This window comes from Doryrhamphus excisus, chromosome 12 (genome assembly GCF_030265055.1).
Source record: "Doryrhamphus excisus isolate RoL2022-K1 chromosome 12, RoL_Dexc_1.0, whole genome shotgun sequence".
Lineage (NCBI taxonomy): Eukaryota > Metazoa > Chordata > Actinopteri > Syngnathiformes > Syngnathidae > Doryrhamphus > Doryrhamphus excisus.
Window position 1 is genome coordinate 2,268,432 of NC_080477.1, and position 25,412 is coordinate 2,293,843.

General features: G+C 49.6%; 2 protein-coding genes across 4 annotated transcripts in view; one reads left to right on the top strand and one right to left on the bottom strand.

Annotated features, from left to right (window-relative positions):
* Window positions 1-25,412, bottom strand: part of itga11a (integrin, alpha 11a) — a 90,158-nt gene that overhangs the window by 50,407 nt on the left and 14,339 nt on the right. The window lies entirely within an intron of this gene.
* Window positions 15,261-25,412, top strand: part of coro2ba (coronin, actin binding protein, 2Ba) — a 32,743-nt gene continuing 22,591 nt past the window's right edge. For all 3 annotated transcript variants that reach the window (XM_058088649.1, XM_058088648.1, XM_058088647.1), the window contains exon 1: window positions 15,261-15,454. In XM_058088649.1, the coding sequence (XP_057944632.1) occupies window positions 15,440-15,454 (15 nt within the window). In that variant the 5' untranslated portion in view covers window positions 15,261-15,439. The remainder of the gene's footprint in view (window positions 15,455-25,412) is intronic.

Genomic DNA, 25,412 nt, shown 5'->3' on the forward strand with positions numbered 1-25,412 from the left:
ATCAAGTTCTCCTTTTTTCAGATTTTAACATAACTTCCCCTCAGCTTCCTTGTAAACAAACATTCCCTTTCCAAGGAAGACCGAATGAGGAGGAAAACCCCACACGGAGAACACCGGGAACCTCATCAGCCACCGGGAACGCCAGCTACTGCGTTTGAAAAGTGCAAAAGGTTCGCCAGAGACCTCCGTGGCATCACACCAGCTGCTCGGAGCGTGTGCCCGAATACGGTGCACCTTGCTGGGCCGCAGCAGGTAGACCTCCCCCCCTCCATCTCTGGTTCTCCTGGTCTAGTCGTGTCCTGGTGGGCACGTCATGGTATTTCACGAGGACAGGACAAGTCTCTCAAATGGCCCCTCACACACTCGCTAAACACATTTTCAAGTGTAAAAAGTAAAGCTACTCACCACCAACGATGATGGGAGATGATCCACGGAATGGGAGTCAGGTTTCCCTTTGACGTCCCACAGCAACCATGGTGCATTCAAGGAATCAATGCTTGCCGGAATAAACGTTATCCCAGTGCCGTACATCTAACCTGCAAGGACCAATTATTGCCGAGCTGGGATGAACGGGATGATTACCTGCAGGACCAAAAGTGCTGGAAGACCGTGACCGTGCGGAGTCTCTCATTGCAAACATTTCAAAGTGTTATTCTACCTGCAGCTATTCATCATGTTCCAGCCACAGCCCAATCAGGATTAACGCTGGAACACAAAGGTGGGCTTTGTCGGTTAGCGCTTAGCCTTGCAGTCACACCATCCAGTCCCAACTGCAGGATGCATCACGAGACCACTTCCACAATAAAGCATACGCTTCCCTGCCACCCATGTGTGGCCATCTTATTTATCATCTTATATATCTTCTTATATATCTTCTCTTCTTAATGGGCATCTTTTCTTGCAAGGACCTCATGGAAAAAGGCTCCTTTCCGCATTTGAATGGAACGCATCAATGGCCGACTGGCATGGAACTCACAAAATGACCTCTTTGTCTGGATGCTCTTCACGTTGAATACGCCGTTGGGTGATCTGTCAACAAACCACAAACGAAGCGTGCCGACTCCGCTCCACGCTTGGAGTGGAAAGAGAACATTCATTCATTTTCTACCGCTTTTTCCTCACGAGGGTCGCGGAGGTGCTGGAGCCTATCCCAGCTGTCTTCGGGCGAGACTGGACTGGACTGGTCGCCAGCCAATCCCAGGGCACATATAGACAAACAACCATTCACACTCACATTCATACCTATGGACAATTTGGAGTGGCTAATTAACCTAGCATGTTTTTGGAATGTGGGAGGAAACCGGAGTACCCGGAGAAAACCCACGCATGCACGGGGAGAACATGCAAACTCCACACAGAGATGGCCGAGGGTGGAATCGATCCCCCAGAGGTCTGCGTGCTAACCACTCGACCGCCGTGCCGCGGAAAGAGAACAGTCAGCTGAAAATAAACAACATCGTCAAGTTAGCCAAAATTAGCCAATTGGGTGTACCGGCTTGGAGGGAAGGTGCACTGTATTCGTGCACACGCTCCGAGCAGCCGGGTGACGTCACTGAGGTCTCTGGCAAACCTTTTGCACTTTTGCAGAGCGTTTCCGGGGCTCATGAGGTGCTTCCTGTGCGCCATGTTTTCCTTCCCCGTGTAGCATTTGGTAGCACGTCCTTCCTCTTCAAATGAACGTTTGTTTACAAGTGAGCTCCGAGGAAGTCACGACGGGCCGCTGACGTCACAGGCAGGAGGAAAAGGGAGCGCTTGATTTGCTCACCTGCTCCTCCCCCTCCATACTCTGGTTCTCCTGGTGGTAGGGAGGTGCTGGTAGTCATGTCCTGATAGGACAAACACATCCTACTTCCTACTTCCTTTCACAAAGATATGGTGTATCTCTCTATGTACATGTACTGTTTACGTACTGTATGTACTGTTTACGTACTGTATGTACTGTTTATGTACTGCATTGAATTATGAACATAATGATCTCTACCTCGATGGTGAGCTTTTCCTCATGCTGACATTACTAGAAGGTAGATTGAAGGTAGAAGGTATAATAATAATAATAATAATAATAATAATAATAATAATAATAATAATAATAATAATAATAATAATAATAATAATAATAATAATAATAATAAAGATAAATACATTTCCAACTCGGCATTGGAGCTTTTTAAAAGGCAGCACGGATGAAATATTCCGAAATCGGAGGGCGAGCAAAGAGCCTCGGGGTCGGCAGTAATCCAAAGATGAAAGCATTCTTCATGAACAAAAAGGGGTCCATAATGAGAACTGCTGACATGCTTTGTGGTTACCAAATCCTAGCCGGACCCCCCCGGTGCTGGCATGATGACTTTGATTGACTTCACATTAAGATGCATCGCAGTGCGGGAATGGCGGCCATGTGCCCTCGCAGTTTACGGATCTGTCAGCCATGAATTCCCTCGGACTGTTTTTCCTCAAACCGTAATCGCCGTGAGGATTTTAGCTCGCTGCTAAGATGGCCGCCACTGGCCGTCACACGTTTTACATTTCATGAAATGCTTTTCGTCAAACAACACACCCTGCAACCTTGGTTAGCGTCCGCCTCGGTTAGCGTGTTTTGGTTCATGTCAAAAATTGAAGTTGCAATATTTTAGCATTAGCGGTCAGCGCGTCTTGTCGGGTTGTTTACTTGTCCTTCCTTGTTAGCCCTATTAGCTAGCTAAAGGGAATGTTTGTTTCCGAGGGAGCTCAGAGGAAGTTACGGCAGGCCGCTTAGAGGATAGTCTGGACTTTTGGACCTAAACTTGTACGACATCCCCATCAGCCATGACTGAAGGGGGCGGTAAGTCACCCTCGATGCACTACACTCTTGTTGGAGACAACGCCCTGTCAGAAAATCCCAACTATGCCTTTAACATCACAGGCGTGAGGAAAAAGGAGCGCTCCGTTTGCCCACCCTCACAGTCCGGGTAATCTTGCCTAATTGGGTGTTTTTTTTGAATGGTCGTTTTCTATGTTTTCACATTTACTGGTATGACATCATAATTCCCTCATCGGGGCCCCATAATTATGGTGCAGTCCTAGTTTTCCGACCACACGCTAACACGTACTTCTCAGCGCATATCAATGACGAATGAAACATGGAAGCTTCCGTTTCCCTTCCCAAGGAAATACGACATCACACGGACACCACCTTCCTGTTTTGCCATGAGTTATTTCTTCACCTTTGTTATCAAAATGCTGCACTCGGGACGTCCCGTACCTCCAGGTGGACTTGAAGGTACTGAGGTGAGAGTTTGAGAACCACGTCTTCAATGATGTTCATTCCTCCCTTTTCAGTCGGCATTTCTTTCCCTTTCCAGGTTTTTCCCGCACGTGATGATTGGATTTGTGATTGGATGATGCTTGTAGACCTGAAGATGAGCCCCACAAAGCGAAATCTAGACTTCCCTCACCTCTCTCCAGCCTCTCCAACACCAACCACAGCTGCAAGCAATTACTTCAATCACCCTGGATTATCCTTCTTGGTCCCATTGGTCCGTCTCCTCAGGCCAGGACGGTAGCAGTCCCCGACACAAGACCAGGCCTCTGGGATCAAAGGTAGACAAGCAAATCGCTAAGATGGTGAATGCAAGCCTCATGTTGAAGCTCGGCGTCTATTAAACATCAAAATGTTGTCACGTCTGAGACCTCCAAGTCTGGTCTACGTGGACTGGACTGCTCTGACGCTTCGGAACGTCCAATAACCTTCTGCTTCAAGAACTTCCTGTATACGGGACCGCTGACCGAGTGGACCTGTTGGTTTGTCCTCGTCAAGCATCATGACACGACTACTAGGACTACTAGAACCACTAGGACCACTAGGACTACTAGGACCACTAGGACTACTAGGACCACTAGGACCACTAGGACTACTAGGACCACTAGGACTACTAGGACCACTAGGACTACTAGGACCACCAGGACCACCAGGACCACCAGGACCACTAGGACTACTAGGACCACTAGGACCACTAGGACCACTAGGACTACTAGGACTACTAGGACTACTAGGACCACTAGGACCACTAGGACCACTAGGACCACCAGGACCACCAGGACCACTAGGACCACCAGGACCACCAGGACCACTAGGACTACTAGGACCACTAGGACCACTAGGACCACTAGGACTACTAGGACTACTAGGACCACTAGGACCACTAGGACCACCAGGACCACTAGGACTACTAGGACCACTAGGACCACCAGGACCACTAGGACTACTAGGACCACTAGGACTACTAGGACTACTAGGACTACCAGCACATCACGACCTTGGAGAGACACAGAGCATGGAGGGGGAGGAGCCACCTGCTGTGGCCCAGAAGGTGCACTGTATTCGGGCACATTGTCCGAGTAGCCGGTGGGATGGCCCGGAAGTTTCTGGCAAACCTTTTGCTGGATGTTTTTTCCCCTGATTTGGTACAGCTAGCACTCGTCTAGCACTAGTCTAGCACTAGTCTAGCACTAGTCTAGCACTAGTCTAGCACTAGTCTAGCACTCGTCTAGCACTAGTCTAGCACTAGTCTAGCACTAGTCTTCCCCAGAAGGTGAATGTTTGTTTACGAGTCAGCTCAGGGGAACGAGAGGCCTTCACACCACAGTTTTTTCACCTGCACAGTACGGGTACTCTTGCCTCATGGGGGAATTTTTTCTTTGTCAGAAAAGGCCATGCTGGTATACACACGGCATGCCGGTATACACATGGCATTCCGGGAAACACACAGTATGGCATGCCGGTATACACACGGTATTCCGGTATACACACATGGTATGGCATGCTGGTATTCATTCGGCATGCTGGTATACACATGGCATGCCGGTATACACATGGCATGGCATGCCGGTATACACACGGTATTCTGGTATACACATGGCATGCCGGTATACACACGGTATTCTGGTATACACATGGCATGCCGGTATACACTCGGCATGCCGATACACTCGGCATTCCGGTATGCACACGGTATACTGGTATACACACGACATGCCAGACTACCAGTCACATTTCTGTTTCATGGTTTGGCTGGTCCTGCCACGTGTACTCCAGAGCGCCATACGTATGTACTAGTATGTTTTGTTTTGGCGCGCTAGGCTAGTGTGCTAGTATCTGCTACTCCTGTCCTGTCCCACTGAAATTGGACAAGGGAATCGTCAACTTATAAAAACTGGGAAAGATGGAACCAAAAAGCCCCCAAAAAGCAAATCCCATTCCGATGTCATGTTGACATGTTCGGCTAACAGACGCCTGTTTGGCGTTATCGTTTTTACGATTACTAGACTTTCTTCATGCTTTGGTCGAAGATTTTAGAACATTTATTTACCCCCAAAACGTCTTTTCCTTCTTCTTTGTGCATTTTTGTCTGGTGGGAATAACACTGCAAAGCAATTTATAGTCTGGAAAATCCAGTAAGTGTAAAAGGTAAACAATAATTCCAGGAAGTGAAACTGGGAACTAGCCCATGACGTAATCAAAGCATTTGGGCAGGAAGGAGTTAAAGGCAGACGGGATCAGACTCAAACAACAAAGATGATGCAATCAAAGAGCAGCGTTCCATCTTTTTGCTAACGATCCGTGTTGGCTCGTCTCCAGTCACCCAAAATGGCTTCTAGTCCGTATCCTGTTTTTTCCGTCAGCGATCATTCTTGGAAATCAGTCTTCTGACATAAAACTACACACGGAGTTATTGCCAGGAGGGATGTCTTTCCATGAATGGCGGCCAAGGAAGGTAGGATGGAACAATGGCTGTTTGATAGTCCTCATCCTACATCCTCCTGGCTCTCCATGGACCTCCTTCAAACAGAGCTGGGTGCTTGCTGGGCTGGGAGGACAGCAGGAAGCCATGACTGCTCCAGCAGGTATCGGCCTGAAGAAAGCATTCTTCTTCTCAAGGTGTTTGGAAGCACGTGCAGGAAGACGCAGATCTCCACATCAGAAGTTTATCATCCAAGATCTACAACATCAAGCATCAATCTCATTTTGTCCTTGCGAAGCCACCAAAGGACATCTCTGATGATTGGATGCAAAGGAAAACCTAAACCTTGTGGGAGACGTGCTTGGTGTGAAGGAGCTGAGAACAAAGCTGCTGCTTCTACCAACTTCTCCACCATGAGGGGAACAAAAACCTCAACAGCCACCGAAACGCCAGCGCTGCAACGTTTGGAAGGTGCAAAAGGTTTGCCTGAACCAGGACGTGGTCTTGAAGGAGGCAGACCCCCCGGCCAGAAAACCTCCCTGGCGAGGCATTGGGTGCAGATAGCGCCATCGTGACGGGGCCGTGCTTCATGCTGTCATGTTGCTTCCCTGGTGCGGCGCTGGGTGCAGATAGCGCCATTGTGACGGGGCCGTGCTTCATGCTGTCATGTTGCTTCCCTGGTGAGGCGCTGGGTGCAGATAGCGCCATCGTGACGGGGCCATGCTTCATGCTGGCATGTTGCTTCCCTGGTGACGCGCTGGGTGCAGATAGCGCCATCATGACAGGGCTGTGCTTCATGCTGGCATGTTGCTTCCCTGGTGACGCGCTGGGTGCAGATAGCGCCATCGTGATGAGGCCGTGCTTCATGCTGTCATGTTGCTTCCCTGGTGAGGCGCTGGGTGCAGATAGCGCCATCGTGATGAGGCCGTGCTTCATGCTGTCATGTTGCTTCCTTGCTGTGGCCCAGCAAGGTGCACTGTATTCGGGCACACGAGGTCTCTGGTGGAGGTCTCTGGTGGAGGTCTCTGGTGGAGGTCTCTGGTGGAGGCCTCTGGTGGAGGTCTCTGGTGGAGGTCTCTGGTGGAGGTCTCTGGTGGAGGTCTCTGATGGAGGTCTCAAACCTTTTGCACTTTTCAAACACTGCAGTTGGCGCTCCAGGAGGCTGGTCGGGTTTTTGGATGCGTCTGTGAAATAAAGCAACGTTGCTCCTCGAGAGAAGAGAAGGTAGATGTTCCTGTCTGAGCCTGGGTGAGTCATGGGAACTTTTCCAGATATCTGGCAGCTTGACGGGTGCCAGTAGCAACAGCGGGGAACTGACTAATGTGGAAACTGCAGCCGCACGCCGGCGGAATGCCGTGGAGCTCACGTTCAATTTTGGTCCAAAGTCATGTCCCGCCTTCCAGTGGACACGCTGTCAATGTCAAATCAATGTCACAGCATTTGAACGGACGACGAGGGAGGATGCATCACTTTGTGCTGGAATGAGTCGTGACATGGAACTAAATTAGAAAGACGCGTCCTTCCTGTGTCGTACTACTTTGGCGGGACTTGGCCTGTTGAAAAGAGCAAAGCGGCCATTGATTGGTGGAATGGTGAGGCTGGAGCAGATGTTTAGGTCATGTGGTCCAACGTCAACGTCTGCCTCCGTCACCGCTTTCTTTCCTTGCGCTTGCATTTTAAATCACGACGACGGGACAGATGGAAAGTTTTTGTCCTTTTGGAATTCAGCGGAAAACAAAACAGCCGAGAAGCAAGTCCGTACTTCACCAAGCACGCGTGGAGGTCCATGAAGGACCAGCCGGGCTTCCTGTGCTTCCAAAGGAAATGTCCATGTGTGTCTCTGCGTCCTTCTTCCCAACTCAAGGCTTAAGTTTATTTTTCTAGCCGGCTCGGCTCCGGAGAAGATGGCTTTGCAAGTCATTTGCCAACCAGAAGATGTCTGCTCTGATGGATCCAATTCCATTCTCCAAATCTTCCACTCGTCTTTCTCTTTTCTGGACCTTCTAAAGATAAACAAACAGCTAAAACCTCTTCACCTCCAAAGTCCGCTATAACAAAAGACCTTCAGTACGGCTAGACCGTTTGGACCAATCGTTGAAGGCCCACAGGATCTGGTCTTCTATGGCTACGTGAACATGGAACCTCCAAAAGAAAGATGAGACTTTCTAGTCTTTCTTCAGTAAAAAGTTTGTTGTGCTTCCGAGCAGCGCCCTCATCAGACCTCGTCGGAGGTCCATGCGGTAAACGTTCATACCAAAAGTGACCAGCAGATACGGTGGCACACCAGGGTTGCTCGGAGGGTGTGTCCGACCACAGCGCACCTTGCTGGGCCCCGCCTGGTGGCTCCACCCACTTTGCGTCCTAATCAAATATTTCAACTTTCTTCTTTATCGTTTCGTCTTATGACTTTATTCCCAAAATACGTGTTCCAGTCTTCCAGAAGGATCGTGGATCATGCGTTCCTTTCAGCTTCATGAGATGCATGCTGTCCTTGAAACATGACAGAGGTCATCTGAAATGCCAAAGCATGCATACGTTCCAGGACTGCAGTACGCGACCTTGGATGACATTGAGGTGCCAGTACCAGGAATCCATGACGGAGAGTAGCCGTGCATTCTTGGTGTAACAGGAGATGCTGGAATGGGTAAAGTCCCCACCAGGGACCTCTCATCGCCCGGGGTCATGACCTTTGGTCAGCAAAGGTCCCATGGTCAGAGGCCCGCGGACCCGGGGGAGTTCTCCACGATCACGTGACAAACACGAGAACTCAGCTACTCCGTACGTTGACGAAAAGAAATATGGAGGCTCTGTGAGATCAGGATCAATATCAGAAGCTCTTGGACTTCCATGGAATCATCTTCATTGCTTCCATGGTATCTCCAGTTGGCCTCCTGGCAGTTTGGGTATGTTTGATATTCTCACCTCCGTCTGCTTTTCTTTTGGTCACGGCTGCAAAAAGGAAAACTGCGAGTGTCAGCATTTTGATAAACTCTTAAATCCACAAAGTTCGGAGCTGATGGTTGATCTGGCCGCCATGTTGCGTCTTCAATGAAGCCAAGTCATCTTCAGAGTTCAATGATCTCCTTCATTCAGCATTTATGTGAGGAGGTATGATTATTATTATGATTATTGGTACAGTATGAGGGAATGAATGACTTCCTTCTTACCTTTAGAGTAGTCTGTGCTCACCTGGAGCAAATGAGGAGGTGACCAAGTGTTGGTTGGTCCTCATGGAACATCATGACATGACTACCAGACTACCCATCACCACCGTCAGAAGCAGAGGATGGGGGGAGGAGCCACCTGGCGTGGCCCAGCAAGGTGTACTGTATTCGGGGACCCATTCCGAGCAGCCGGTGTGCCGCCATGGAGGTCTTTGGTTAACCTTTTGCACTTTCCAAACTACCACGCCGACGGCGTTTCAGGCGGCTGAGGAGGTTTTTTGTCTTCTTCACGGAGCCTTCAGTACAACAGGGACACAAAATGTCTTTCTCTGAACCTGAATGTTTGTTTACAAGTGAGCTCGGGGGGGGGGGTTATGACAGGCCACCAACATCACAGGCAAGAGAAAAAAGGACGCAGCACAGCCACAACTGGTGTCGAACACGCAGCAGCAAAGGAACGTCAGACTGGAGTCTGTGGAAAAATGGAGAGTCGAGTCGAGTCGAGTCGAGTCTTCCTCGACCAAAAGTGCTGAAACTGCTGGCTGGTGCCCCAATTTCCTGGGCCAAACAGCTGGCGTCCTGGAATGAGATTTCTTACTGGAAATACCAAGTCAGACCTTTTCAACAAGCCCTGCTGCTTCCACGATTGACTGGGGGGGGGTTAGCAAAGCTAGCCGTCCTGTTCAGGAACATTACACAAAGTATGCAGCTTTTATATCAATGCTCACTATTCATACGTCCAAGTCCAAGTCATCCTTGTCCTTCACTTCCACGACTCATCCGGACCCAAAAGGAAAACCTCTAAAGTGGAACACGCTCACAACAAACTTGGCATCCATGAATGTATAACCTTAACCCTAACCCTAACCTTAACCCCTAACCCTAACCCCTAACCCAAACCCTTAACCTTAACCTGAACCTGAACCTGAACCCTAACCCCTAACCCTAACCCTAACCCCTAACCCCTAACCCAAACCCTTAACCTTAACCCCTAACCCTAACCCCTAACCCCTAACCCCTAACCCCTAACCCAAACCCTTAACCTTAACCCCTAACCCTAACCCCTAACCCAAACCCTTAACCTTAACCTTAACCTTAACCTTAACCTTAACCTTAACCCCTAACCCTAACCCCTAACCCAAACCCTTAACCTTAACCCCTAACCCCTAACCCCTAACCCAAACCCTTAACCTTAACCTTAACCCCTAACCCCTAACCCTAACCCCTAACCCCTAACCCCTAACCCCTAACCCAAACCCTTAACCTTAACCTTAACCCCTAACCCTAACCCTAACCCCTAACCCCTGCCCAAACCCTTAAGCTTAACCCCTAACCCCTAACCCCTAACCCCTAACCCCTAACCCCTAACCCCTAACCCCTAACCCTTAACCCTTAACCCTAACCCTAAACCAAACCCTAACCCCTAACCCTATGGGAAAGGCTGGAGGACATGGCGATCACACCCAAAGACCGAGAGAGGCCGACAACGTGTGTGATGAAGGAATTCACCACAAAGACCGCAAGCTAGTGAGGCACGGCGGTTGGCGGGGCAGCACAGAGGAGATTGATTGACAACGGTCTACAGCCAATCAGGACGCAGAAGACAGCGGGTGGTGCGGACAGATTGAAGCGAGAGACGGTCAACTTCCCACAATGCAATTCTTCCTAAAGGCTGACTGTGTTCAAACGCTGTCAGCACTAAAAAGTGAAATCAGTGACGGAGATGAGAAGCAGGCTAGCGGAGGGGAACAAAGTACGACCGTGAGACTTTAGTCATGTAAGGAGGAGAAGAAAACAAACGTACGCGAAGACTGGGATACTATGAACATCCAGCAGCAACACAACATTTTTGAGTTTGACAAGTGTTGATGACCAATCTACTGGACCAAGTGGAGGTTTCTTTGTTTTGGTGCCCCGACGATGATCTAAATGTCATTTTTGCACATTTCAAGAATCCAACAACGTAGAAGATAAATCCAGACATCCTGGAACGTCATGACGCTAAGTGGATCAATCGTGTCCGATTAGCTGCTGCTGAACCGCGTCAATCAATCAATGATCAGCAAGTGATCGGTGCATCCAATCTGCCAAACAACAGCCCCCCCCCCAGACGGCATCTCCGTGCCCCCCCCCAACCTGCCCCTTGACCGTCATCAGTAAAGTCAGGCTGGCGAGTCAGGAAGCCATTGGAACCGGTTCAAAGTTCAGATTCCAACAATGGAGCACCAAACTTACGGAAAACCTTTTTGACTATCATGACGGCCTTTTTCTTCCCCGGCACTCATGTTGGGCTTCCAGAGCATTCCGTGGCTTTTGCCTTAATCCCTGGTCTGCTCCTGTTGAGCCCGGGAATGAAAACGTCAGCTTTGCCAACAAGGCGTGGAAGCAACGCAGGAGCTGCGCTAATTGGGAAAGACTTCTGGATCCAAAACCAGGAGCTGGCTCACCTTTTTACTGGGAGAAATGGGACCACGCGACAACAACAACAACAACAACAACAGCAACAACAACAACAACAACAACAACATTTGTGTTGAGTACAACAATTGTTGTCGTACTCGTCTTGGCCTACACTTGTCAAATATTTCAGTCATGGACGGCCTTTTATTTCCTACATTGGAATCATGCAGAGGAACACCGGGGATTTTCTAGGGTTGATGGACTACCCAGCCATCCCAGACTGGAATATTTCCAGGAGAAGGAGAGAAATAATCGTGACTCCACAAAGGCGAAATGCTACGCTACGTTTCGTATGAACGGTAAACTTAGCCAGACTGGCCAGAAATAAGACGGACATTCGTCATAAGATCAGAACTTATTGCAGTCAAATGAAAACGCCTTCTGGAGTGGAACATGTGACTCTCAGCACGCACTTCCTGGTTCCGTGACTCACGCACTTCCTGGTTCCTTGACTCACGCACTTCCTGGTTCTGTGACTCACGCACTTCCTGGTTCCGTGACTCACGCACTTCCTGGTTCTGTGACTCACGCACTTCCTGGTTCCGTGACTCACGCACTTCCTGGTTCCGTGACTCACGCACTTCCTGGTTCCGTGACTCACGCACTTCCTGGTTCCGTGACTCACGCACTTCCTGGTTCTGTGACTCACGCACTTCCTGGTTCCGTGACTCACGCACTTCCTGGTTCCGTGACTCACGCACTTCCTGGTTCCGTGACTCACGCACTTCCTGGTTCCGTGACTCACGCACTTCCTGGTTCCGTGACTCACGCACTTCCTGGTTCCGTGACTCACGCACTTCCTGGTTCTGTGACTCACGCACTTCCTGGTTCCGTGACTCACGCACTTCCTGGTTCTGTGACTCACGCACTTCCTGGTTCTGTGACTCACGCACTTCCTGGTTCCTTGACTCACGCACTTCCTGGTTCCGTGACTCACGCACTTCCTGGTTCCGTGACTCACGCACTTCCTGGTTCTGTGACTCACGCACTTCCTGGTTCCGTGACTCACGCACTTCCTGGTTCTGTGACTCACGCACTTCCTGGTTCTGTGACTCACGCACTTCCTGGTTCCGTGACTCACGCACTTCCTGGTTCCGTGACTCACGCACTTCCTGGTTCCGTGACTCACGCACTTCCTGGTTCCGTGACTCACGCACTTCCTGGTTCCGTGACTCACGCACTTCCTGGTTCCTTGACTCACGCACTTCCTGGTTCTGTGACTCACGCACTTCCTGGTTCTGTGACTCACGCACTTCCTGGTTCCTTGACTCACGCACTTCCTGGTTCCGTGACTCACGCACTTCCTGGTTCCGTGACTCACGCACTTCCTGGTTCTGTGACTCACGCACTTCCTGGTTCCTTGACTCACGCACTTCCTGGTTCCTTGACTCACGCACTTCCTGGTTCCTTGACTCACGCACTTCCTGGTTCCGTGACTCACGCACTTCCTGGTTCCGTGACTCACGCACTTCCTGGTTCCGTGACTCACGCACTTCCTGGTTCCGTGACTCACACACTTCCTGGTTCCTTGACTCACGCACTTCCTGGTTCCTTGACTCACGCACTTCCTGGTTCCTTGACTCACGCACTTCCTGGTTCCTTGACTCACGCACTTCCTGGTTCTGTGACTCACGCACTTCCTGGTTCTGTGACTCACGCACTTCCTGGTTCCGTGACTCACGCACTTCCTGGTTCCGTGACTCCAGATTGTCTGCCAGGAATTGGTATGGAAAGTAAGGAAGGTAAAGCTGCTCGCCACGGATGAATAACGGCAAATAATCCGTGGAGCGACGTCGTCTTGACGTAGTAGAAGTTCGACGTGAGGTTCATCCTTTGCATTTCCATGGTGCGTTCAAGGGCCTCCGAACAACATACGAAACCTCAACACCTGACAAAGAAACAATAGCAGTGATGCATCAATAAATAAACATGAATAAAATGTGTTTCATTTTACTTTTATTATCACGTATTGATCAATTATTAGCAACGTGCGTGGAATGAGATGAAGGGGGGGGGGGTGTCTGGGGGGAATAATCAGGTTTTTGATCAGTGGTGGGATCAACTCCTCTTGGAAGTGCAGCTTGGAGCGTTCCACCAGAGCGACTGCAGAGAAGATGTTTTTCCACCAGACGACGTATAAATCAGCACCAATGACCGGCACGTGAAAAAATAGAGAAACCAGAGGCCGGGAAGGGAAAAGCCCAGACGGGAGGCTCCGGGAAGGGAGAAGCCCAGACGGGAGGCTCCGGGAAGGGAAAAGCCGAGACGGGAAGCCGGGATAAACCAGACGGCAACGAGATGCCGGGCCTGGGAGTAAACTCCGACACGGACTAAATGCTGGAATTGTTCATTCCGGGTTTGCGATCAACACGGGAGCGGATGACCTTCATCTCCATGGCGGCCGCTCCCGCCGTCTCTCACACTTCCTACTTCCTTCACACATTTTCCCTTCTGGACCCCCCCGCCCCCCCTTCTCCATTTTGCTGAGGCAAGAGGAAGTGTTTTTGTGTGCAGACTGCGGCCGGCTGGAACTCCGTGCCGTCAGCTCCAGAAGCTGAAATGTGAGCAGCCGTGCACGAAATGTTCCAAGAGAGAAGGGAAATAGCGGGTGGGGGTTGGGGGGGTTGGGGGGGGGGGGGGGGAATGGGAAAGCTGCTCTTTAGGTCAGATGTGAGTGTGGGCCCTCTGGTGGTCCCCCTGCAGACCGCACCATTCTTCCCAGACGGGGGCGCTGTTGCACCATGGGCTGCTTTATTCTAACAGTGGGTGTCATGTTTTCGGGGGGGGGGGGGTCCCCATCATCCACCATCTTTATGTGAAACATGAACATGAATCATCACAGCACATCTTTTGACATGAATTTTTCTTATAAAATGTTTCAATGTTCTGTCTTTTTATTCTCTGTCTTAAATGTATGAGTACACCTTTTCCCCCGACCTAATGTGATCACTAATTAGTCAATATTTGATTTGGTAATTAATTCCATTTATTCATTTGTTTTCTTTTATTCTCGAGTTTGCTGCAGGTAGAAAGCATGAGAATGTTTTTCAGGTAATGACGCAGCTTGGCCACCAGAGGGCAGCAAAGTGTTGCTAATGGAGGACACCGGGACTCCCAGGATGGAAGGAGAGGATGCCGGGAAAGGTGAGCACATCCATGCTATCCACTCTTCCGTCTGGGGAGCCCACATTAGTCCAGGATCTAACACTGGTGTCAAAGTCAAGGCCCGGGGGCCTGATTTGTCCAGCTGTGACATTTTATGTGGCCCGTGAAAGCCTGGAAATAATGCACATCTAAATTTATATTATTTTTATATTCCTATTATTTATTATTTTTTCATATTTTAGTCATGTCAACAGCAATATTTTTTTCAATTTTTTAAGTTGATTGATAATGAAAGATTAATGATGAGAAGAATGAGATGAATGATTGATGACGAGTGTTGTGTTGATAAAACAATACAAAGTTGCTAATGCTAATTATTAATAACTATCCTGAGGTGATTATGGCGGTGGGGGGGGGGGGGGGGTTAGAGGATAGTATCTAGCGTGCAGCGGGCAGGGTAGCAAACTGCGTCAGTGTACGTCCACCCACCCCCCCCTCCTTCCACCTTCATCCTGTTTTTGCAGAGTCACCCCCCCCCCCCCCCCCCATCAATAAAGTTGCATGAGCCCGCGGCTAATCACACGGCTAATCACGCTAGGAGATGGAGGGACAGACCAGGCCGGCCAGACTTAGTGTGCAGCATCAATCCGTGTGTGCCGCTTCCATGCAGGAGGGAGGGAGGAAACAAGGGAGGGAGGGAGGAAACGAGGGAGGGAACGAACGAGGGAGGGAGCGAGGGAGGGCGGGGTCTATCCTGCAGGGAGCTTTTCCCTCCGTCCTTAGCAGCTGCACACACACACACACACACACACACACACACAGGGAGGCAGCCATGACTGGACTGCGGTAGCAGTTGATCCCATCAGTGCTTCCAGAGCCGCGCGTCCTCCTTCCTCCTTCCTCCTCCGGAAAGCCGCTCCTCTCCTCCTCATCACGCATTGATCTCTGCTCCAAGGGGACGCCGGCCTGCACCTGACCCACTGATTCTGCATGACTGTCACAAAGGTAAGCGGTGCCGGGTGGCGTGCCGGGTCGGGGAAGACCCCTTTGATGGACTCACGGGCATCGGAGCGTTGCTGCAGTTGTGACGCGTGTGTGCGTCTACGGAAGAACCGATGCCAAGTCCAGATTGTCCGGATGCTGCTGCCTATGGATTAGCGATGTGTGGGTCGATACGGCCGATAGTCGCCTAAAATGGATATCTCGTCATTTGGGGTCATGTTAGTGGTAAACGTTGACTGATGGGGTCATGCGTTCATTTGGGAATCAGGTTCTCAGCATAGTTCCTCAGAAGTCATCATTGATGGTATTCCTTTCCAAGTTGGGATGTGTTGCTTCGTCCTCATCAAACATCATCACATGACCGCTAGCACATCGCCACCACCAGGAGAACCAGAGGATAGAGGGGGAGGAGCCACCTGCCGTGGCCCAGCAAGGTGCACTGTATTCGGGCACACGCTCCGAGCAGCCGGCATGACGCCACGGAGGTCTCTGGCTAACCTTTGCACGTTCATAAGCCACGGCGCTGGCGTTTCAGGCGCTTGATGAGGTTTTGGATGAGGAAGTGAGCTCAGGCGAGGTTACGACACAAGCCGGAGAAAAAAAATGATCAATACAGAAATATTCGTTCTTCCGATGCCAGCGCTTGCTCTGAAACCGATTCCCAAATGGAAATATCGATACTTCGGTCATTTGAGGGAATGTTTGTCTCAAATATTTGAAACGTTGACCAATTGTAAACAGAGCCAAGTATAAATTGTAAATAAAGGTTGAACTCATTCAAAAGACAAGCCCTTCAGTGGCGGCCATTTTACACCATTTGGACTGGCCTTTCATGACCTACAGAATATGCTGTTCTATGGTTATCAGCATCAACATGGAACCTACCTACAGGAAGATTAGACCTTTCTATCTTTGTCCGTTCTTCAGTAATCAGCAGTAGAACATCGCTAAGTTTCAGGACAATATCAGCTCCCGACTAGAAGAGAAAGATACATTGCTAGCTAAAATCTATTATTTACAAATATAACACCATCAACTACAGTAAACCTCGGATATATCGGATTCAATTGTTCCCACTGGTTTTGTCCGATATAAGCAAAATCCGTTATATGCGTATACCGGAAAATGTCCATTTTACGCATATATGGGATTTATATCCGGTATATGCGTAAATGGGATTTTATCCGTTATAAAAAGGCACTTCCTTGACTATGTTTCCAATGTACCTGGACGCGCAGGCAACGCTGCAAACGCTGCAAATGACGTCATATAGCGGCCTGTCACGATTCGGCGAATCGGAGCGCCACGATGCGGCCATCCGATATATGCCAGGGAAATTTAATGGAAATGCATTGGAACGGGACTGGAGATTTTGTCCGAAATAGGCGAAATCCGTGATAAAAAATCCGATACATGCAATGAATTTTTATTGGAAATGCATTACAGAAAAATCGGTTCTTTTTTATCTGTCCGTTGTGAGCGAATTTCCGATATATCCGAGTCCGATATATCCGAGGTTTACTGTATTTACAATTTTCACATGGAACTGAACTATGTGTGTGCACGTGTGCGCACGCGTGCACGTGTTGATGCGTAACCTCCACGTTCCCCGACTTCCTCCTTCCTGTCATGTGACTTTTCCTTCCAAATGATCTCTCATCTTGTGCCCCCTTGTGGCCGTTTGTGTGGCTTCAAATTGCCCTGAGGGGAAACACATCAGTGGGGAGTTGCATCATCACCTCTGCTTGCAGCGTCCTGATCTGGAGGCCAAGATTGTGGTCTTTGCTTAAGACTGCAGCAGCAGGTTGAATCCTCTTAATCAATTAGCGGCAGAAAGACTGAAGAAGCGAGAGGAAGAGTAAAGATGGAGGAAATGAGAACACCTTACCCCCAAGAGGACTTGGACTTGAACCAGGACTAAAATAGATGACACACACGCGAGGGTGGCCTATTTACGTGTACGCCCATACCTCGGATTTCGTGATTGGGATGCACCATAACTTCTCAGAACCGTTTTGGTATCAATAACGTTTTTATACCTACTGATTAAAAATGGATTTAAGCCCAGTTTGTGTACACCTGGAGGGCAGAAGGACTGGAACCAAGTAGGATGTGTTAGTTTGTCCTAATCAATACCAAGACAATACCAATACCATCACATGACCAGCACATCACGACCACCAGGAGAACCAGAGCATAGAGGGGGAGGGGGCACCTGCCCAGGCCCAGCAAGGTGCACCGTATTCGGGCACGATGTGTGACGCCACGGAGGTCTCATGGAGCCTTTTGTACTGATGGCTGATAAGGGTTTTTGTGGGGGGGGGCTATCATGGTGATGTCACAGGCAAGAGCAAAAAGGAGTGGGCGGGGTGCACCAATCGTAGAGACTACGCCGTGCTACGACATGAAGATAGCCTGTTGGGAATGTTGGGAATCAAAGAAGACAATTCCATGGAACTCTGGAATGCTCGGCTTGTCATTTGTAAATTAGTAAATGTGGGTTTCCCGTCTGTGGGTGTTGTCTGATCATAATGATGTAATGATGGCGGTGACCCCCCCCCCCCCCCACATTGTCAAGTTATGGTCCTTTGGTACATTCCCATGGTTTTAGAAGCTTGACATGGTCGTGGTGATGAAACGCAGATCAGATGTTTCTCCTAAAAATACTTTAGGAGCAATAAGAGCCACGTCGCCCCCCCCCCCCACCGGGGGCTGCCCACTGAAGGCCCAGATGCTGATGTTTTATCCCAGACCTGCGAGGTGCACGGAAAAGCTCCCTCCATGGAAACGGAAGCTTTGTTCCGTGTCTCCAGAAGCACACAGACGCTCCTCTCAAACTCCTAATCATCTTCCTGTGTGATGGTGTGGGAGGTGTGAGGACTGTGGCGTGGGCGCTCCACTCCCACAGCTGACAAAAAGCCTTGCTCTCTTTGCTTGAAAGCAGCCGAGAGCAAAATGTGCGGACTACAGACCAGGATCTTCATTTGCTGGACCAGGAGCAGTTGCTTCATATTTAGGAGAACAAGGATGGCATGTTGTCTAAATGTGGATGAAGCGTGTGTGTGTGTGTGTGTGTGTATGTGTGTGTGTGTGTGTGTGTGTGTGCGTGTCTGAGTGTGTGTGTGCGCGGACCAGGCATAGACGGGAAATAGCGTTTTCCAGGCTCCGCCCGCCAGCAGCAGAAGTCACCTTGGGAAGGATGCAGGACAAGAGCTGCCATGCTGACGGTGCTGAATGATCCTCCGTCCCTCAGGGGGGGGTTGGGGGGGGGCTCACCCATTTCATCCTGCTGCTAAAATAAGCAAGTCCCAAAGATCTTCCTCCTATTCTAAACCTGGAGAAGACCCGTATTTAAGTCCGTCAGGAATGTGTATTCTTTGTCTACACGCCATTGCACAACACAAAGGACCAGGCTACGGGATCCCTGCAGGGCCAAACAGACATCTGCTGCTCATAGCATTTAGCAAGCTAGCCAGCTAACGAGTTAGCCTCCAATTGATTTGTTCTAAACTTCAAAAAGGTTTTTAGACAGAGTGGGGAAGAAGGACGAAGTAGAGGCCGAGCATGTACCACTTCCACACGGAATGAGAACTTTTTTGCCATTACTGATGCCTACTGATACTACATACCACCAGAATACTACATACCAGCAGAATACTACATACCAGCAGAATACTACATACCACCAGAGTACTACATACCACCAGAATACTACATACCACCAGAATACTACATACCAGCAGAATACTACATACCAGCAGAATACTACATACCACCAGAATACTACATACCACCAGAATACTACATACCACCAGAATACTACATACCACCAGAATACTACATACCAGCAGAATACTACATACCAGCAGAATACTACATACCACCAGAATACTACATACCAGCAGAATACTACATACCACCAGAATACTACATACCAGCAGAATACTACATACCAGCAGAATACTACATACCAGCAGAATACTACATACCACCAGAATACTACATACCAGCAGAATACTACATACCAGCAGAATACTACATACCACCAGAATACTACATACCACCAGAATACTACATACCAGCAGAATACTACATACCACCAGAATACTACATACCAGCAGAATACTACATACCAGCAGAATACTACATACCACCAGACTACTACATACCACCTTAATACTACATACCAGCAGAATACTACATACCAGCAGAATACTACATACCAGCAGAATACTACATACCAGCAGAATACTACATACCACCAGAATACTACATACCAGCAGAATACTACATACCACCAGAATACTACATACCACCAGAATACTACATACCACCTTAATACTACATACCACCAGAATACTACATACCAGCAGAATACTGCACACGACTTGTCTTTCGATATTTTTGGCCTCATACTTGGCCGTCGTGGACCAGGAATTCATGAATCTCTGAAAAACCAGAGGAGATGTTCAAAGTGTGATGGAGGGGTGGATGTCATTTGGTGGGCCGTCACCACAGATAGATTGCAGGCCTGTGGGAACCCCTCCATGGGTGAACCAGTTTGTAAAAAAAAGGGAAAATCACAAATGCCAATTTCCCTGAGGGAATCCCAAAGGGATTAATTAAGTATTCCGTATGTCTGAATGTGGACACGGCAGATATGGAAGTGGAATATTTGGTGGCAGGAACGTATTCATGTTGGCTTCGTTTGGCTTCCATTTGAGCCGCTGGATGAAGTCAGAACTCATCGTACGAACACAACGAGCATCTGGATACAAAAATATGTGGGTCTTCTGCATCGTCCAACCACTTCCACATGAAAAGGAGGAGGACATTGGTTGGATTGTTTGGAGCTTTTCAGAGCAGAAGACAAACCAGCGGAAACTTCTGATCTTTGGCGTTTTTAATGTCGCCGCATGAAAATGATCATCACGACCACGTGTTCCAGTCGTGCAGAGAAGTTGGTGGTTTGGTAGAATTACCGTTCTTTGTCAATACGTCAAATGAACTTTAAATTGAATGCAAATTGAGGGGCTTTGTGCTAGCGTCTTTGTGCTAGCGTCCTTGTGCTAGCGTCCTTGTGCTAGCGTCTTTGTGCTAGCGTCCTTGTGCTAGCGTCTTTGTGCTAGCGTCCTTGTGCTAGCGTCCTTGTGCTAGCGTCTTTGTGCTAGCGTCCTTGTGCTAGCGTCTTTGTGCTAGCGTCTTTGTGCTAGCGTCCTTGTGCTAGCGTCTTTGTGCTAGCGTCCTTGTGCTAGCGTCCTTGTGCTAGCGTCTTTGTGCTAGCGTCCTTGTGCTAGCGTCTTTGTGCTAGCGTCCTTGTGCTAGCGTCCTTGTGCTAGCGTCTTTGTGCTAGCGTCTTTGTGCTAGCGTCTTTGTGCTAGCATCTGCATAGCAGTGTTGGTTTCGACATATTTGGATCATTTCAACCATCACAAGCCTGCCTGATGGCATCTGGCGTTACTTCCATCAAAAACAGCAGCGTGTCTTTGTGCGACCACAAATACTGATGATGATGGCGGACTTGGACCAAGACATCTCGCCGTGTACGAACATAACGTTACGCCTAGTTGGGTTGTCCATATGATCTTCTTGTTTCCTACTGGCCACAGATCGCTGACCTGAGGCATTGGAGTGGGGGCCCTTGCCCCTTACCTTTTGGCAGTGGTGTGAGGCACTGGGTCACTCCGCCCTGAAAGTGGTGGGGTGGGACCACTGCGATGGACCGCCCACTAACACTTCCGTCCGGCCTCACCTTGTCAACAGAAACTCCCTTAGGATTCATCCCGTTTTCCTCGTGGAAGAGCCAAGCTTAGCTCGTCTGCCAAATCATTTCGTTGAGGAAAACAACGCTGCTCCACGGCAGACATGTTTTGTGTCTCCACATCTTCTGTTGACATCCACTTCATAAACAATCCTGCTTCATTGATTGGCCGTCGTTGGCTCTGCTAAGACATGACTAGAACATTTGTCTCGGTTATTGGAAGTCAATCTAGCTTGCTTTTACAAATGGGTCAGCGCACGTTCAAATCCCCGGACTCGGCTTTCAAACGAGGCCTGACCAGGTTGAGTCGTCTGTGGGACAGACAGGAACTTAAGCTCTTTAACCTTTTAAGACGGACACGTTGCTCCACCTTGAGGTTTAGCCACGGACGTTGCTGCCGTCTATCACGCTCATGAATCCGCACGAGGATTTGAGGAACACAATGACCGATGCCGGCAATGGAGATCCCATGAAGCGGCGGTCCGCCAAAGCCAGGAACGTCCCTCCCACCGACGTTCTCCTCACAATGAAGCCCAGCAGAAGAAGACGTCTTGGGGAGTTTGTTAAGAAATAAACAGTTCCAAAGGAATATCATCTGTGGAGGCACTCAGACTAACTTCCCAACTTGGACTCCATCCATCCATCCCCCAATCCCGACAGTTGCTGGTGGGGCGGTTCTGCATTTTTACATTAGGACCGGTTCAAGATTGTGGACTTAAGGGGGAACTATTGTGTTTTTTCCACTTCTGGATCTGCACGCTCGCTTTTACAATTCTACGGTTGTCATGGCGATACGGACTTCCTTATATGGGCTGCAGATTACCTGCACTCGGTACATGTGGACCTACGTATCCGGAAGTCCTTGGGAGCGCTTGGGAGTGTGACCAATCACAGCAGAGTGGGCGTGCCTAGAGGATGGTCGGGGGTGGAGTAAATGAAACAGACCGTTTGAGTCGGAAGCAGGAAGTCCATGGAAACCCGGCAGAAAGAGGTGCAGATTCGGGTGATGGTGTGTACTGCTCTACAGGAGTCCACACCTCAAAGCACCCTGAAAGGTGGTTTGCCCCTTTGGGTGGTTTGCTGCCATGCAAGTCCAGTCGAGACACGAGTGCCAACCTGACAAATGCTGAAATGGGTTTTTATGGGGGTGCACAGTGATGACCATCAGGCCGATATGAGGGAATTTGAGGGCATTTTGAGGAATTTGGCTGTACCAAATTCTCCTCCATGGGGGGGGGGGGGACCCATCAAGCACACAAAAACCTTATCAGCCTACTGAAACTTATTCAAGAAGCACATAAGGTTTGCCAAAGACTTCTATGGCGCCATGCCAGCTCCTCGGAGTGTGTGCCCGAATACAGTGCACCTTGCTGGGCCATAGCAGGCGGCTCCTCCCCCTCTATCCTCTGGTTCTCCTGGTGGTAGCGACAGTGACGTGCTAGCAGTAATGTCACGATGCTTGATTAGAATCCTCCTACTGCGGGCGTGTACAAACTACACTTCCATTTCTGGTCAGTTCTTCTGCTTCTTGAGCTTCAAGTGTTTTGCCTACTGAAGTAAAAATAAGAGCCGGCGCTTCCTGGAAGGCGGGGCTTGCCATGCGGCGCCATGAGCTTCACAACTTTACACCTCAGGGCTAAGAAGCGGAGGTGGCCAAGATATGGACGTGGGCGGATGACTTCCATTTCCACGGTTGGTGCTACCAAAGAACTGCTGCTGTCTTTTGCTGCTCAACAGAAGCCTGCAGTTTGCACCCGCTTGCATAAGTAGGAAGCAGGACCCCCTCAGGACCCCCCCAGGACCCCCCCCCCCCCCATCCTGGCTTTCTGCATCAACCAGGCTTTCTCTAGTGTGGATTGTTGCCCAGTTGTCTTCCTGTCTGTCTCAGTGGAGACACCATAATGACCACCACAAGACCTCAAGTACTTCCAGAAGACCACCAGACAAGCCCCCCCCCCCCCCCCCACCAAAGAACGTGGGCACTAAAGGCACAAAGGGGCTAGATTGTGAATCATCTTTCCGTTCATTTAGCTGTGAGATGCGTGACGAAGATGGACGGCGAGCTACTGGCACGGAATGTTGGACAGATCCTTCTTTTCAATCACCCCCCCCCCCACCCCCCGCTTGTGATTTGCACGAGAAGTTAAAATGGTCCACTTGTTTTGTGTCGGACGACAGACAGACCAGTGTGTGATGACGGGGGTGTGTGTGTGGGGGTGGGGGGGGGGCACACAAGCCGTATGCACCACTCGGCTTTGCAGAGTGCAGAGGAGACAGGAAGGCCGTAGAACTTCCAACACGTCAACTCTGGTTTGGTCTGACACCAAAAACCACAAACCTCAGCTCCTGCCTAAGGTCACCTGACTATATAGGCCACTCCCCTAGCTAGGCGGCAAACGCTTTCACAAGTGGGTGGAGTTTCACTCAGCACATGGGCAGATACCGACCTGGTAGATACCAACCTGGCAGATACCGACCTGGCAGATACCAACACACCTGGCAGATACCAACCTGGCAGATACCAACCTGGCAGATACCAACCTGGCAGATACCAACACACCTGGCAGATACCAACCTGGCAGATACCAACCTGGCAGATACCAACCTGGTAGATACCAACCTGGCAGATACCAACCTGGCAGATACCAACACACTTGGCAGATACCAACCTGGCAGATACCAACCTAGCAAATACAAACACACCTGGCAGATACCAAGCTGGCAGATACCAACCTGGTAGATACCAACACACTTGGCAGATACCAACCTGGCAGATACCAACACACCTGGCAGATACCAACACACCTGGCAGATACCAACCTGGTAGATACCAACACACTTGGCAGATACCAACCTGGCAGATACCAACACACCTGGCAGATACCAACACACCTGGCAGATACCAACCTGGTAGATACCAACCTGGTAGATACCAACCTGGTAGATACCAACACACTTGGCAGATACCAACCTGGTAGATACCAACACACGTGGCAGATACCAACCTGGCAGATACCAACCTGGTAGATACCAACCTAGCAGATACCAACCTGGTAGATACAAACCTAGCAGATACCAACCTGGTAGATACAAACCTAGCAGATACCAACCTGGTAGATACCAACCTAGCAGATACCAACCTGGCAGATACCAACCTGGCAGATACCAACCTGGCAGATACCAACCTGGTAGATACCAGCCTGGCAGATACATGGTAGATACCAACCTGGCAGATACAAACCTGGTAGATACCAACCTGGCAGATACCAACCTGGTAGATACCAACCTGGCAGATACCAACCTGGTAGATACCAACCTGGTAGATACCAACCTGGTAGATACCAACCTGGCAGATACCAACCTGGTAGATACCAACCTGGTAGATACCAACCTGGCAGATACCAACCTGGTAGATACCAACCTGGCAGATACCAACACACTTGGCAGATACCAACCTGGCAGATACCAACCTAGCAGATACCAACACACCTGGCAGATACCAACCTGGCAGATACCAACCTAGCAGATACCAACCTGGTAGATACCAACCTAGCAGATACCAACCTGGCAGATACCAACCTGGTAGATACCAACCTGGCAGATACCAACCTGGCAGATACCAACCTGGTAGATACCAACCTGGTAGATACCAACCTGGCAGATACCAACACACCTGGTAGATACCAACCTAGCAGATACCAACCTGGCAGATACCAACCTGGTAGATACCAACACACTTGGTAGATACCAACCTGGCAGATACCAACCTGGTAGATACCAACCTAGCAGATACCAACCTGGTAGATACCAACCTAGCAGATACCAACCTGGTAGATACCAACCTGGCAGATACCAACCTGGTAGATACCAACCTGGTAGATACCAACCTGGTAGATACCAACCTGACATTTACCAACCTGGTAGATACCAACCTGGTAGATACCAACCTGGCAGATACCAACCTGGCAGATACCAACACACCTGGCAGATACCAACCTGGCAGATACCAACCTGGTAGATACCAACACACTTGGCAGATACCAACCTAGCAGATACCAACCTAGCAGATACCAACCTGGTAGATAATACTCAACTGACAATCACTACCAGTGGCTAATCCAAAAAGAAATCCCTACAAAGTCAAATTGCCGGACGAGCCAAAGGTGTCTAAAAAGAAAGAAAGGTTGCAGTATGAAGCAT